The sequence below is a fragment of the Vombatus ursinus genome, unplaced genomic scaffold (assembly GCF_900497805.2).
Source record: "Vombatus ursinus unplaced genomic scaffold, bare-nosed wombat genome assembly UNPS02014811.1, whole genome shotgun sequence".
NCBI classification, from domain to species: Eukaryota; Metazoa; Chordata; class Mammalia; order Diprotodontia; family Vombatidae; genus Vombatus; species Vombatus ursinus.
Genome location: NW_020954589.1, coordinates 16921689 through 16938584, shown reverse-complemented (window position 1 = coordinate 16938584; position 16896 = coordinate 16921689). Strand labels below are relative to the sequence as shown.

General features: G+C 45.1%; 1 protein-coding gene across 1 annotated transcript in view; it reads left to right on the top strand.

Annotated features, from left to right (window-relative positions):
• The window catches only part of KCNK5 (potassium two pore domain channel subfamily K member 5), a 61447-nt gene extending 45391 nt beyond the window's left edge, over positions 1-16056 (top strand). Inside the window, exons 2-5 of the mRNA XM_027876624.1 lie at positions 6642-6753; positions 7454-7620; positions 8306-8474; positions 11782-16056. Of these exons, the coding sequence (XP_027732425.1) occupies positions 6642-6753; positions 7454-7620; positions 8306-8474; positions 11782-12656 (1323 nt within the window). The 3' untranslated portion in view covers positions 12657-16056. The remainder of the gene's footprint in view (positions 1-6641; positions 6754-7453; positions 7621-8305; positions 8475-11781) is intronic.
• The last annotated feature ends 840 nt before the right edge of the window (positions 16057-16896 follow it).

The following is a 16896-nucleotide window of genomic DNA, read 5'->3' as shown; positions in this document are numbered from 1 at the left end:
TTGAATTCCCTCAAGCCCTGCTGAAAGGCTTTTCTTTGTTCCTTCTTCCTCTAGAGCTCTCCTCACCCCTGGGTCACAGGATTGACCATAACCTGGTTGGGGAAGCCCCTTTACCCCAGCCCAGGGCCATGTGACCCCAGGTCTCTCTCCGTATCCATGAGGGTGAAGCCTGGGGCCCCCAAGAGAAGTGACAGCTTTGTGGAGCTAAAGGATTCCAGGGACTCTCCCATCCCTGGCCCCTCCCCAAGCTCTGAGGCCTGTCAGAACCACATTGTGATAAAAATGGGAATGGGGGAGCGAGTGGGTCTGTGCCAGGCTGATAAGGAGAAGGGCTGAAAGGTTGTAATACAAAGTATGCTCTGTGTGGAGAGGAGCTGGCCCCGTTACTGGGACCAGGCTCAGATGAGCAGCCTCGTCTCCAAGGACAAGGGCGCCCACCAGCTTTCTCAGTCCTTCAGCATTTAGCTTGAAATAGTCAAAGAATCATAAATCTGGTCATAGAAGAAAAAGAGGTCATCCGATCCAACCTCTTCTTCTTCTTCTTCTTTTTTTTTTTTTTTTTTTTTTTGGCTAAGCAGTGGGGTTAAGTGACTTGCCCGGGGTCACACAGCTAGTAAGTGTTAATGTGTCTGAAGCTGGATTTGAACTCAAGTCCTCTTGAATCCAGGGCCAATGCTCTAATCCACTGCACCCTCTAGCTGTCCCTAACCTCTTCTTTATATAGACAAAGAAACCAATGCCAGAGAGTTTATGACCTAACATGGTAAGCTTCAGAGCCAAAACTTGAACTCACATCCTCTGACTCTAAGCCTAGTGCTATTCTGTATTTCTACTGTACCATATGACTTAAGTGTCTTTGGTCTCCCCCAATTCCCTTTATTCCTTCCCTTTAGTGGCACTAATTGCCTCTTTCACTCACTCAAGATCTCTGTACTCCCTATCATCACCCTCCCTCCAGTCCAAATAGGCTAGGAGGAAATGTTCTGAAATTCATTTATATTACCATGTAGGCTACTTGCTAAAAGCTTGAATCATTATTCCTCCTAGGTGAGATGTACATTTAAACTGAAGACAGTGCCACAACCCAAAGGACTAAAGCTTAGATACCAGGAACTGGTCCTTTGGAGGGGTGGGCAGGTAACCAGTGGTATGCAATCCTATCAACCACATGAACAACCACCTATCAGTAAAATGAAGATGATAAAGAAACACCATGGTTTGATAGTAAGGGTACCAAATTTGGAAAGATCCAACTCCAAAAGAAGGGACCCCAGTGACTTGCCCAAGGTCACACAAGTCTAAAATGCATGTTTTCTGACCATCCAGTGCTCATTCCACTAAACCATGGTTCTTTTTGTTTTTGGCATGACTTGTTCTTAGTAATATCTACGATAGACCTGGTTCTGGCACCTCATCATAGCACTGAATCCTCAGGAGCCATGCCAGTGAAGAGCACCAGCAGGTCCTAGCAAGCTGGAAATACAGGCCTGGCAGTGGAATGTGGGTGTGTTTCTCATCCAAGTACCAGCCTAGCTCATAACCAGAAGCTTGGCCACCTGGTGATAGATGAAGCATTTATTCAGTGCATACTGTATTCTAGGCACTGTGCTAAGTGGTTAGGGGTACAAATACAAGCAAAAAAAGACAATTTCTACTCTCCGAGTTTACATTTTAATGAGAAAAGACAACATATAAAGGGGAACTGGAAAGCAGGGGAATAAGTGGGGTGGGGTTAAGGATGCCCACTTAGGGATATGACTGGATATCCAGATAAGGAGGTGGAGAAGTCTCAAGAGTTAGGAGCAGAGCTGGCAGTGAAAGTCTGGGCGGTGTTAGTCGAGCCGGATCAGTGACAGATCAGTCAGCAGAGAAGGCTGAAGAGCAGGGTGAGAAGGCTGCTGGTAGAAAAGTAGAGAATGTGAAAGGTGAAGCCAGAAGTGATCAGTCTCTGACACTAGCTTGAAGACTGTCTACTAAAATATGCAAAGGTTTCAGTCTTTCTCAGTAGATGGAGTGCCCCCCCCCCCCCCCCCGTGTCAATGAAATCCTATCAAGTACTGAAGAAATTCTCAGTGAACCCACATTGGCTCCTAGTGATCAACACTTTTCTATCAAAAAATCATTTGTTTAATCAGCTCTTTTATAATTTTGCCTAGGACTCAAACTCAGTAGTATGTAGTAGTTTGGGGAATGGGTAGGGGAGAAAAAGAGAGAGAGAGTGAAAGAAAGAACGAGAATTGGAGCATTTGACCATCTCTGACTTTCTGGCCCTTCTCCAGTTTTGTGTGTTTCCTTAAAGATTACTGAAAGTGATGGTTCTTTGGTCCCTTGAATCCCCTGGGATGGAAGTCATCTGCCCTAGAGACTTCAATTAAGGCTATCTCCTTACCTACCTTGGGCTTCAGTTCCCTCTTGAACACATCGGTCCTATACCTTCCAGTCTGAAGAGCCTTCTCCTTGATAAAGAAGCAGGAACTTCAGAGCCAAGCAGCTGTGCTCTCTCCCTCTTACGCCATTTGCCTCGAGCATTGGGCCCATCCCTCCCTCCCTCTTCCATCCTATAAAAGCCCAATTTGTTGTACTTAACATTTTCTGCCAGCCCCAAAGCAGGCCTTCAAATATCCTTCCCTTTTCATCTATTTATATTTTCTCCAATTGTTTGACGTTTCTCGTCCTGTCTCTAACTAGATTGTGAACTCCTGAAGACAGGGAACATTTTATTTATGTGTGTGTATATATGTGTATGTTTTTAAACATATATTTATATATTAAATTACATTTATATTTATATCATATATAAATATATTCTAATATATTTACCTTAATTTATAATCAGTATGTTTAATATGTTATGTAATAATGTCATAAAAGGCAGGTAGGGGACTCGATGGATCGAGCACCAGGCCTAAAGTTAGGAAGACCTGAGTTCAAATTAGGCCTCAGACACTTACTAGCTGTGTGATCCTGAACAAGTTACTAAATCCTGTTTACCTCAGTTTCCTCATCTATGAAATGAGCTGGAGAAGGAAATTGCAAACCACTCCAGTTTCGCCAGGAAAGCCCCAACTGAGGTCATGAAGGATCAAACACAACAGAAATGACTGAACAACAGTTCAGTGAATAAATTATGTTTAATATATTGTTATATCATATAATATATTAATTAATATATCGTAAAGTATAATTTAACAAATTCAACTATTAAATATATTTTTATATATTTAAATTATCTTCTTCTTTCTTCCTACCCCCCATTTTCTACTCCCCACACCCACTCCCCATGCTCCTATCTTCCTGTCCATTGGAAGCGCTTAGAAACTGAGCAATTGAGTCTCTGTGGAGAGATGGATGATAAAACAGTGTTGATAGCCTGTTGGACCAACACATCGAATTGGAAAATTCCTTAAAGAACATACTGTATCCATTTACATGGATTCCCTCACCGTATCTGTAAACTTTACATTCCTGTCCAGCAAATCCACCCTTTTGCTTTTTTCCGCAACACATGTCAGTGGAGCTGGAGCTGACACAAGCTCGGGGTGTGGTGGTGGGAGAAGGATGATGAAGTTCTGTGCGACCTCATCCTGGACCCTGAATTCTACACCCCTCCCTCCTCCTCCCCTCCTCCCCTCCAACCTTACCCTTTCCTTTGTTAAACGTACTGATTGATGCTTCAGCCAGTCTCTTCTAGGCTGTAGACTTTTCCTGGGCCATTTTATTTGGGAATGGCATAAAGAGAGAGAAGGAGCTTATATCTTGGGCCCCTGGGATTGGAGTCAAGAGTAGACTTGGTTCATCCCTTCCCATTTGGAGCTCATCCCGCTAGGTCCCTTGCTCAGCATTCCATTACTAGAGGCAGCCAGTTGGTGCAATGGATTGAGCACTGGGCCTGGAGTGAGGATGTTCAAATATGGCCTCTTGTTGTTCAGTTATTTTTTGGTTTGTTTTTATTTTTCCAGGCATGTCCTATTCTCTGTGACCCCATTTGGAGTTTTATTGGCAAAGATACTAGAATGGTTTGCCATTTCCTTCTCCAGCTCATTTTACAGATGAGGAAACTGAGGCAGACAGAGTTAAGTGACTTGCCCAAGGTCACATAGCTAATAAGTATCTGAGGCCAGATTTGAAGTCAGGAAGATGAGTCTTCCTGACTCCAAGCTCAGCATTCTATCCACTGTGCCACCTAGCTGCCCCCCAAAATAGCCTCAGACAAGTACTAACTGTGTGATCTTGGACAAGTCACTTAATGCGTCTACCTCAGTTTCCCCATCTGTAAAATGGAGATAATAATAGCAGCTACCTCCCAGGGGTGTTGTGAGAATCAAATGAGATAATAGTTGTAAGCCATTTAGCACAGTGTCCAGCACATAATAAGCACTGTATAAACGTGAGCTATTGTTATCAAAGAAAAATGAGAGAGTTGGACTAGATAATCTCTACGGTACTTTCAAACTCTAAATCCCATGATCCTCCTAAGCCTCTCTTTCCTCCTGACCCCGAAGTAAGGATCTCCTAAGCTGCCTCTCCCCTACATCCCCCTGATCTTATCTATACCTACTTCTGAACCTCCCCGAAAGGCAAACGGCAGGTTCTCCCTCCCAGACCCTTGCCCCAGTGATTAATGGTGTGACAGTTCACTGTAATAGAGTGCCTTCAAGTTGACAAAGGGCTCTTCGCATGATTGTGTGAGGTAACTGGTTCGAGGACCAAGACCGTTTTATAGATAAGGAAGCAAGTCTAGGAATGTTAACTGGTCTGTCCACAGTTATTCTAAGTGTCAGAGCTAGGGTCTGATCTTGGATCTGGAACAGGAAGGGGGAGGAACCTTAGAGGGTGTCGGTCCCAGCCCCCTTATTTTTCAGATGAGGAAACTGAGGCGTAGGAAGGTCAGATGATTTGTCCAAGGTCACCCGGGTGGTAAACTTTAGACAGGGGATTGGAAGGCCTTTATCATCTGACACCTGGGCCACTGCAGTATTGCCCGCTGGCTGGTCTGCCCATCATAGGTCTCTCTCCAGTCCAGTCCCTACTCCACTCAGCTAATAAAGCGATCCTCCCAACGTGCGCGTCTGACCAGTCACTTCTGTACTCAGTAGTAAACTCCACTGGTCCCGTGTCCCCTCCAGGATCAACTATAAAATCGGCTTTGGCATTCAAATCCCTTTATAACCTGAGCCCTTCCTCCTTTTTCTAGTCTTCTTAAACTGTACTTCCCCATCCCCAACAATACTCTGTGATCCAGTGATTCTGGTCTCCTCACAGTTCCTCCGGGTATTTTCACTGGCTGTCCCCTATGCCTGGAAGTCTCTCCTTCCTTTTCATCTCCCCCTTATGGCTTCCTTGGTGTCCTTCAAATCCAGGTAAAATCCCACCTTCTACAGGAAACCTTTCCTTATCCCTCTTAATTCTAATGCCTTCTCTCTATTGATTATCCCCAGTTTATCCTGCCTATATCTTTTGTTTTTTATGTGTCATCCTTTTTAGTTGTACTGTTATGGAAATGCTTGTTTTATTCCATAAATTGGCCTTTCCCCATATTTGTTGCCCCTCTTTGGATACTCTCTACTTTACCCATGCCCATTCCATACTTCAGACTGTGAGCTACTTGAGAGTGGCAACTGTCTTTTGCCTCCTTTCGTATTCCCAGAGCTTAGCATAGTGACTGGTACATACTAGGCATTTTAAAAATGTTGTTATTTATTCGTTTCAATTGGATCTGGTTCTTCTATAGCCCCATTTGGGGTTTCCTTGGCAAAGATGTTGGAGTAGTTTGTCATTTCCTTCTCCAGCTCATTTGACAGATGAGGAAACTGAGGCAAACAGAGTTAAGTGACTTGCCCAGGGTCACATAGCCAGGAAGTATCTGAGGCCACATTTGAACTCAGGTCTTCCTGACTCCAGGCCCAGTGCTCTATCCACTTTGCCACCTGGCTACCCACACTTAATAAATGTCACTTTATAAATGCTTAGCTTGTCTGTACGTCATAATTTGTAGTTTGTTTCCCCCCATTACCCTATGAGCTCTTTGAGAATAGAGACTATCTTTTGCCTTCTTTTTTATATCCCCACTCCTTAGCACGGTCTCTGACTCATAGTAGGTGCTTAATAAATGCTTATCTTGTCTGTACATGACTGCAAGTTGTCTCCTCCATTACACATGAGCTCCTTGAGAATAGGAACTGTCCTTTTCCTTTCTCTGACACATAGTAGGTACCTGACTGACTGGAGCCAAAACCTGGTTCCATAGCCAGTACTTTGTCCTGAATCATGCCGCCTCTTGACTTGGCAAATACTCTTTCTACCATGTGTGAAATTCTTCTTGTGTTGTGGAAATCTCATTGGCTTAGCACCTAGAAGTGAGTGGGAGTGGAGATGGCCCCTGATTCTTGGGTGATGATAGTAATCATAATAGTAAATAATAACACCACCTGGCTGGGTAATTCCCAGCCATCAATAAAGCCTGCTGTCCATAGAGGGAAATGATCAGGCTCTTTAGCAAAAGAATGCTTCTGGGTGTCAAGATCAAGAACCTTGCTTCGTGTAAGGCTCTCCGTCGGTCTGAGCCTGGGCTCCCCTCATGTCCCTGTCCTTTCTTGTCTGAATTCTCACCATCTGTTTCCTTCTGTCACTTCTCCCCCCAGGTAGTATCTGAGGCTGCTGGGCAGGGCGTGGCTATCACAGGGAACCAAACCTTCAATAACTGGAATTGGCCAAATGCTGTCATCTTCGCCGCCACGGTTATCACCACCATTGGTATGTCATTCTGTATGTCTGTGCTGACGCAGGCCTCCCTTGCCTCCCATATCCTTCTGTTCATTGGGGATTCTCCAGACATAGCCATTCCTCTCTATCCTGTCCCCTGAGCTCAGTCCTTAGCTTTCAGGAAGGACTACGCAAGGTCTGGCAGCTCTTAACCACCAGACAAAAAGGTTAGTCACAGTTTGTCCTTTTGATGCCCTCCTGTGGACCTTAAGAAAAGAACTTCTCCCATAGTGTGTGACACAATTCACCAGGAATTAGCGAGCCTTGGACTGGACACTTATTTGGGAGGCGGAGACACACACACACACACACACACACAAACACACACAAACACACACACAAACACACACACACCCATGATAAATCAGATGTGGGTAATTAAGCAAAATAAATAATTAACAACAGGTGTTGAGTTTAAATCTTAGCCAGAGGTTCTGATTGACAGAGCTGGACATGAGCTGTGTAAATCCAGGAAGGCTTGGGTGTGCCTGGAGTTATTGGGGAGGGAGGGAGGGAGGGAGAGGGCACACGTGTCACTCAGCTCGTGGCTGGAACTGATCAGGTCAAATCAGTTCATCTGTTCCTATCACATCCCCATTCCTCTCAACCTTTCTCTCACCTTCCCCCACTGAATTCTTTTATGGAAAGGAATTTTCTTTCTGTCTGACCCCTCTTGTTTCTCCTTCCAAAGGTTATGGAAATGTGACCCCCAAGACCCCTGCCGGGCGCCTCTTTTGCATTTTCTATGGCCTCTTTGGGGTTCCCCTCTGCTTGACCTGGATCAATGCCTTGGGGAAGTTCTTCGGGGGACGTGCTAAGAGATTGGGACAGTTCCTCACCAAGAGGGGCGTGAGCCTGGTATGTTTGCTCCTGTGGGACTCTCCCTGCAGGTCTAATGAGCCTAGTTTCTCTGCTGGGGCATGATTAGGGGCCTGGGCAGAGAGGCACCCCCTTTACCATTCCCTGCTTGGGCTATAGGGAGCAGGCCACACCTACCTCCTCATTTTTAGAACAGTGGAAAGAGATGGGTTGTTATAGGATCATAGAAGGTTAGAGCTTGAAGGTCCTTAAAGATAGTCTGGTGAAATCCCTTCATTTAACAAATGAGGGAACTGAGACCCAAGGTGATGAAATTCCTTTCCCTGGGAGACCTTGGATTTGAACCCAGGTCTTCTGACTCTAGAGTTAGAACTCTACAATCCATGTTGTGAGTGGTTGGTGTGAAGGGGTAGGAAGGATCCAGAGATCTATTCTGGAGGAAAGGAAGGTAAAGAAGAAGGTCACCTCACCCACATTATGTATCAAGGCTGAGAACAGAAATACAGCACAAGACTGAATGTCCAGAGAAATAGAGATTCCCCTTCCCCACTCCCCTTCACACCCTTGGGCTTCCCCAGCTAAGATTTAATTCCTTATCAGTGACCCTCAGGATCTCGTAGACCCTACTGGAGGGGCCCTTCAGAGCATCCTGGAATCTGTCTGTTTGACTCTCTGGGTCTCGAATAGACTGGCTTCCTCATTGTCTTTCCCTACCCCTACACAGAGGAAGGCTCAGATAACGTGCACGGCCATCTTCATCATTTGGGGGGTGCTGGTGCACCTGGTGATCCCACCCTTTGTGTTTATGGTGACTGAGGACTGGAACTACGTTGAAGGCCTCTACTACTCCTTCATTACCATCTCAACCATCGGCTTTGGAGACTATGTGGCTGGTGAGTAGACCCTCTCTTCCTTCTTCTCTACTCCTCTTTCCTTTCCTACAGTTCTTCCTTCGACCTCTTCTCTCTTTTTTGCTTCCTTCCCTTCCCCGTTCCCCCATTTCCCTACTCAAACTTTCTTTTATCTTCCTGTATTTTTCCTTATCCTCTTCCACCTCTCTGTCCTTTCTCTCACCCTCCCCTTCCTGTGACACCTCTCTTTCTACCACATTTCTCTCTTCCTCTCTTCCCCGATGTCTGGTTGGATAGATTCTCCACTCCCTTCTTCTCCCTCTTCCTTTCACACTTCCTTCTTCTATCTTTCCTCCTTTTCCCTCCCCTTATCTCAAGCGGCAGAATTCTAGGCCTGGCACACTGTGCCATCTAGCCGCCCAGAAGTTAAGGGTACCAGGGCCCTTTGTAAAAGGTGAACACTCAGTACTGTATATTTATGCTGCAAAAAGGAAGCTCAGGTGAATGTGCTGGTGTGTACCTCCTCCTCTTCCTAGATGAATCCAGACAGGTGATAAGGCTCCAGGCCATTTGGCTCAACAGGAAATCTCTGCAGGGCCTGCCACCCCCGTGATGTTCTTGACCCTTGTCCTGTATAAGACATGTTTTTAATCTTATCTGTTTATTGCTTGTTTTTCTGAATTGAGTCTCTATTTGTTGCTTATCTCTTTTCTTTGTGAGTGGGTGGACCTCTGAGCTTCTTGCAATGTGGGTACCTTTCCACAGGGCCATTATGTAGAACGTTAAGGAAGAAGACAAAGACAGGAGGAATGGGGAAAAGAAAAAGGGAATATTCCACACTAATCTTCCTTGTTTTAGGTGTCTAGGGTGATATAAATAGGTTAGCTGAGTCACAGCTTCTACAGAAATTCAAAGGTGTCTCATAAGGCAATTAGCCCAACCCATACCGAAATAGGAATTCCCCTCTGTAGGGTCCTAAGAAATGCTTAATATCATCCAGGCCCAGAGATCAGGGATGAGTTCTCAGAAAGAATGGAAGAAGTTTCATGGCTAGAATGGACCTCAGATTTTAAGTTTGCACCAACTTGGATTTATTTCTCTTGACTATGTATATTTGGGTGGCCAGAATTTAGCAACGTGCCTGGCACATTGTAAGTACTTAAATGTTTGTTGACTGACTGATTGTCACAGGCATTTTATTTTTGTTTTTTTGGGGAGGGAAAGAATAAATACTTGGAAAAAAAATTTTAATTAAAAAAAGTTTACCCCAATTCTCATCTCCAGGTAGCTTCTCCCTTTGATGGAGAACCACATTTTCTATACAGGGGGTTGCTTGGAAAGAACTCAGTCCCAGCCTGTGTGTGATGGGCACTCACTGGAGACAGTCTAATGGGGAGATAGGACTCTTACGCATTAAACAGCAAAGGTTTAGGATGAGAAAATCATATAAATCAAAGGTTCGAGGAACACAGGGAACCTTTGCTTAATCAACCTTATACTTGTCTCATGACAGCTTAGCAAGTTCAGATACACCTAGGAGGAAACTAAGGCAGGGAGAACTTGGGGCAGAAGGTCATCAAAGTCAGGTAGAGGCTAATTAGGAGAGGATTTTTTTTTTTTTTTAAGTCTCCAGCAGTCATATCTTGAAGGAGGTGAGGAACTTGCAAAAAGGGAAAAGCAAGAACCTGAGAAAGTTCTGGGAGGAGAAGGTTGAAAGTCTTTGTGGACGCATGTGGATGTGATAAGCTGGAAAGCCTCCAGAGGACAGTAACCAATATGGTGAACAGCCTTCTGCCATGTTAAGACTTGATTGAAGGAACTGAGCAGGGTTAGCCCAGAGAAGAGGAGACTAAAGGAAGAATGCTTGAAGGCCTTTTCTGTAGTGGAGGGGATTCCATTTATTCTGTTTGGCCCCAGAAGGCAGACTTATGCTTGGTGTCAGGGAAAACTTCCTAACAATTAAGTTCTGTATCAAAATGAAGTTTATGTCAAAGTGAAATGTGCTGCTATGAGAGGTGGCAGGTCAGGAAGACCACTTATTGGTTGTGTTAGAGAGGAGATTCTTGTTAAGGTATGGGTTGAACTAGATCTACAGTTCTCAAATTTGTTAGTCTCCAGACCCCTTTATTTATACTCCTTTAAAAAAATTACTGAGGATCCCAAAGAGCTTTTGTTTATGTCCATTGTATCTGTCAATATTTACCAGCAGTGAAAATTGATCAATTTTTAAAAAATGTATTGATTAATTTTCAAATTACAATAAGCCCATTAAATATTAACATAAATAATAATTTTAAATAAAAAAATAACTTATCTTCCAAAACAAGTATAGCAAGAAGGGTGGCATTTTTTTTTACATATTTGTTCAAATATCTGTCATATCTGGCTTTGTAGCAGATGATTGGATTGTCCTATCTCCTTCTGCATTCAATCTTTTGGGAAGTTGTTTTGGTTGAAATATATGAAGAAAATCCAGATTTCCACACATAGGTAGTTGGAAAAGGGAGGAGTATTTTAATAGGTAAAAAATGTCTAATGATTCCAACTTCATGGGTCTCCTGAGAATGTTTTGGGGACCACCAACTTCTTTACTGGATAATCGCTGGTGATCTTTCCAGTCCTAAGATCTGTGAATATATAAGACCTTTGCTCAGGTGCTCAGAACAGAGATTAACTTATCAAAAAAAGTTTTCACATTCTTGGCTTGGGTTAAGTGAAGGACAAAGGCAAGTTGTCATGGGGGTTTGGGATTATCCATAGATTTTTGCAATCCATTTTGGATTCATCCATATCATTTGACTCACCTGAAGCCTAGAATGCCCAGGCATAGCTCTTAAGATGAGAAAATCATATAAATCAAAGGTGGAAGGAACACAGGGAACCTTTGCTTAATCAGCCTCGTGCTTATCTCTTAACAGAGTGCAATGAGACCCAGAGTACAATGACTTGCTCAGGGTCACACAGGGAGGCCATGACAGGTCTTCTAACCCTCCAGTCTCATGTCCTCTCCACTTTACTACCCTCCCCTTAAGTATGTAAATTTCTTTCCTTCTCCCTTATAGATGAAAAGTGGAGGTTTTTGGTCTTTGGACCTAAAGGAGCCAGATGGTACAAAGAATGGAGCACTAAACTTGGTATCAAGAATTCGTGGGTTCAAATCCTGCCTTAGACCTTTACTAGCTTTGTGACCCTAGGCAAGTCACTTAAACTCTGCTTCAGTTTCCTCATCTGTAAAAAGGAGGAGGTTGGGCTTGCTGGTCTCCAAGGGCCCTTCCAGCACTAAGTTATAATCCAGCGATAAGGCTGATTTTTTTCTCTGACCTTTGTTTCTCTCTGTCTCGTCTCCCAGGAGTCAATCCTGAAGCCAATTACCATCCCCTCTACCGATACTTTGTAGAGCTATGGATCTACCTAGGGCTAGCCTGGCTGTCCCTGTTTGTGAATTGGAAGGTGAGCATGTTTGTAGAAGTTCACAAAGCCATCAAGAAACGTCGGCGGAGGAGGAAGGAATCCTTTGAAAGCTCCCCCCACTCCAAGAAAGGCCTGCAGATGGCATCCGGCGGAGGCGTCAAGGACGTCAACATTTTTAGCTTCTTGTCCAAGAAGGAGGAGACCTACAATGACCTTATCAAGCAGATTGGAAAGAAGGGTCTAAAGACAAGTGGGGGAGGTGGAGAGAGATCAGTGGGACCTGAGAGCAGAAGGCCTGCCCTCCCGGCTGCTCCTGTGGGTCCAATGGCAATCTATACCAAAACCCGTGTGCCTAGCTACGAGGAGATATCCCAGACACTGAAGCTGAAAGGCCATGTGTCGAGGTGTCAGGGTGGGGAGGCTGGGGAGAAACCCCCCAGCGACAACCCCAACACCACTTCAACGGTGTTTGTCAACCAGCTGGACCGGATCAGTGAGGAGGAGAGTGAAGCCTGGGATGCCAGGGACTGCCGTCCACTGATCTTTGAGAATGCCAACATCACCTTTGTGAATGAGGAAGGAGGCCTCTCAGATGAGGACACTTCCAAATCCTCTCTGGATGACAACTTGGCTGGGGAGGAAGAGGAGGAACAGGGAGAGGTGGAGGAGGCTGAGGCAGAGATGCCACTGAACCTGGGGGAGTTCCCATCCTCCGATGACTCCACTTTTACCAGCACAGAATCTGAACTGTCTGTGCCTTATGAACAGTTAATGAACGAATATAATAAAGTCAGCAGTCCCAGAGGCACGTGAGGCCCCCCTCTCTGCCCCTTGCCCTATCCCACAAATCCTGTGGCCTCTTCCTTCCCCTCACCTCTCCTTCAGGGGTATCCTGTGATGGCTGAGATTCCCTGACCCTTGAACTGGGAGAGAAAAGGGGACCCTTTATCCTCCCATCCCCTCTGGCCAGATGCCACTAAGCACCCATACTCCCCTCACTGCCTGCCCACTTCAGGACTGACTGTTTCCACATGCTCCCTTGGTGACATGGTTGAACAGATGTGATCCTGAGGTTGGGAGAGATTTGGTTCCTGAAAGATGGTTTTGGTTTTGGTTTTGTTTTTTACTACATTTGTAATTTTGATGGAGTACAAGTGATACTGGGGCTAGGCAAGGTCTGTGAATGGTCAGACCTATAAAAAAGCATAAAGTTTTGGGGTGTTGACAGGCTTTCCTGTCCTGGGAGGATCCGTGCAGAGAAGGCTCAACTGAGCAGGTATTGACTGAAATTTTAACGTGTTGCCCAGCAACAGGACTCAAGTCTAAAAGGCAGTGCACTGGAGACAGTCTGTCCTTGTCCTCAAGGTGACTTAAGGTCAATTTGGGGATTCCAAATGAACACAGATGAGACAATTAATGGGACAAGGTGATGTGTAAGTAATCGTGGGGGTGAGGTATACAAGGATGCGAGGGAAACAGACCCCACATTTGTTCTAAGCTGCTTCTTCCCGAGCTCCTCTTCAGCACCCCCATCCCAATACACTAATGCAGGGGTTCTTAACTTTTTTTGTGCATCATGGATCCCTTGGGCACTCTGGTGAAATCTATAGATCCCTTCTCAAAATAATCTTTTTAAATGCATAAAATAAAATATGTAGGATTACCGTGGAAGCCAATTATAACATTGAAATAGATGTCAAATATATTTATTTTTAAAAGTTCATGGACCCCAGGTTAAAAACCCCTTATTTTAATGAGAAAAAGGCTGTTAGGGGTTTGGAGAAGATGAAGGCCAACTGTCTAATCCAGAACCCAAACTGAAACACTCCCGGTGGTAACCAGATCCATCCCATGGGCCCCACGGCCCCTGTTGCCCATATTTAATAAAGACAGGCCAAACCAAGCCTTCCTCGGAGTGACCCTTTGTGGAGTCACTGACAGTGGGGGTGGGCTAATTAGATCTAGGGTCACCACGGTTTGCCATGTTCTGGAGAATCAGGTAGAGCAAGATAAAGGGCAGTGTGGAGAAGTGGGATGTTGGCTGAATCTGAAGCCAGCTTTTGCCATTTAGTTACTTGGTGACGTTGGGCAAATCATTTCCCTTCTAGCCTCATTTTCATCACTTGTATAAGGGGATTAAGTTTGGCATGGTCTAAGAACACTTCGAGGCCCATGATCCCAAGTGTTTTCCTTGTGGCTTTGCCTTTGTGCAGTTGTCTTAGCTCCTTTCCCCTGTCCTCTTCTCTACCACCACCACCACCACACCCCACCTCCAATTCCAGGAAGCAGTGATCAGCGGAGACACAGGTCTGTATCTTGCCCCCTAGGTCTGGCACTTAGGCCCTTCTCATGGGCTGAGTAGCAAAGGGGGGATTATGTCCCACCCCCCAAGGACTTGGACCTGTTTCAGGTAGCCCTTCCCAATTTGGGAGATCTTCTGTTGACTAGCTTGAGGTTTCTGATGGAGGAGGAGGACCTTGGATCATATCTTTAGCTCTGTGTACCCCTATATCCTTCCCTTCCCTCCCCTCTGCTACCTGAGGGAAACAAGCTAGTGAATATTTGGTTGTGGGGCCAGGAGTCAGATGGGCTAGATAGGCCAAAACTCTTGGGGTTGGGGGCGTGGAGATTCCACCTCACCCATTTCCTTAGATTAATATAAAGTCTCTAGATGACAGCATACACTCCGTGTCCCCCTTGGAACTTAATTGCCCTCAACAGAATGTTACCACTCATTTTCCCATCTTCTCCCTACTAGTGGGTCCCTGAAGTCTCTAACTTACTGAGGGTGGCTTCCTTCAGGCATTTCCCTAGAGCAAAGACTTTGATGACCCACCCCTCCCCCATACATGCCTTACCTGCATTAGATGGAGAGGTGGGTCCACTAAAGAGGAGGGAGCAATGCTGAGGCTTCCTGGCCTCCCTTCTGCCTCCCACATCTCCCAATCAGCAGTTGACATTGATCTTGGCTCCAATTTGGGAAGCAGTGAAGTGCATATTAATAGGCTTGGGACTGGTGTGCCTCCTTCAACTTACGTCTGGAATCCCCAGCTGCTGTTTTTAATTTTTTTTTTAAAGGAGAATGGGGAAACCTGTTGAGAATATAAAATTGTAAAGGAAACTATTCCCTCTTTTGTTTTGGGATTAGAGGGGGAGGGGAGGGCAGGGCTGGACACTCTCTGTGCAATGTCTCCCCGGGGCAGATATGTTCTGCTCTCTGTGGATAGTTTTTATTTTTATTTTTTTATTATTTTTAAAAGAATTTTTTTTGCAGTTAAAAATATATATATCTGGATTCTGTGGTTGGCTACTGATGGCGTCTTAAATCCAAATTCAGAAGTTAAGGGGAAGGTTTTTGTTGCCCTGAGAACCCATCTGCCAAGTGAGTAAGTCTTAAGCTATCTTGGATGGAAAGCAGTGGAGGGACCCCTCCCGAATCCCTCCTTTCCCCATGGCTCAGGGCCTCAGCTAGTATCCCGTGTTAGGAGATTGAGGGGTACATAGGAGCACTTTTATAGAGCCATCTTGGCCACCTCGGTTTCATTTTCCACCCCCTGGTTACCTTCCAGGGCTAACTTTTAGTTTTTAACTCAGTTTGAAACTGTGGTTGATCCAATTTCCCACAGGTCACCAGCAGATGCTAAGACCCAGAGGGGCTTTGATTGAATACTCTGAGAGTGTTCCCCCGGATCCATCTGTGGTGGGAGGCAGTGTCTTGTAGTGGAAAAGTGGACTTCAGAATCTGAAGGCTTGGGTTCAAATCCCTGCCCTCAATATTTAACTCCTCTGTGTGATCTTGAGCAAGTCTTTTGGACTCGGCAGCTCAATCTGATCTGTAAAAGGGGGTTACGAATAGTAGCACTACCTAACTCACAGGGTTGTTGTGAGGAATGTGATTTTTGTAAACCTGAAAGCACCATAGAAATGTGAACCATCACAGCGGGCGAATGAACCAGAAGCTCCCTGTGGAGCCTCGAATGCCACCCCCACACCCACCCTCATCTCCAAGTGTTTGAGGGGGATGGGAAGGAGTGTCCTCATCTTTTCATATGATTGATATTCATGACATTTTCTTCATTCTATGATCCCACCTTGCCTATCACTGACTGTCCTGGAATCGTACACACTGTATGTAAATATTGGCAGAGTCAACGTCAAGTGTAATTTATTTTAACATTTTTTTGCAATTAAAAAAAATGAGGTGGACAGTTAAGCCTGGTGTTTGCCAAATAGGGGGTTGGGTGGGAAGATTGGGAGATAAAGGAATGTGAATCTGTAGTCAGGGATGAGGTGATCTTTGGAGGGAGCTGAGAATTCTAGAAAACTAGGAGACCTCTTCTGGGTGCCAAGGGTAGGCAAAGTGAGGATATGGAATATGGAGGTGTTGAAGAATGGAAAGGTGTGGCATGACAAAATGTAACAAAATTGTGCACCTGCTGTGTGCCCTTCACAAGACCTGGGGTTAAGCAGGAGGGGCACACATGCATGAGTTACTAATGTAAAGTGTGAACGTGCATGAGGAGGTACAAAATCACTTTTGGGTTGGGGAAACCAGGGAAGGCTACTTGTTTGAGCTGGGTAAAAGAAATAACCTGTACAATAGGAATAGGATAGGACTGATCTGTCAGCAACCATTTAATGAGTACCTACTATGTGTGGGGTGCTTGGGATGCCAAAAAAACAACAACAACAACAACAACAATGAAAAGTCCTTGCCCTCAAAGGGCTTTCCATCAGCATCAGGATCTGGAGAATCAAGGAAGAAGGCTTCCAGCTTTCTGGAAGAGATGAGCTAAGTTGAAAAAGGTGTGTTCAGAGGAAAATTGGATTGGGTAGAGTGGAGATCAGGGAACAGTGGAGAATAAAGTTGGATAGGAAGGTGGAACCAGATAATGAAGCATCTTGGAATCCCAAATAGGGGAGTTGGGAATCGATCCCATTTTCCAAGGGAGCCCTTATTAGTTCTTCATCAAGGAAGCAAAGATCAAAGTGGTGTTTTGGCAAGATTCATGGGGTAGCACACAAGATGGATTAGAAGAAGCAGCAGCTAGAT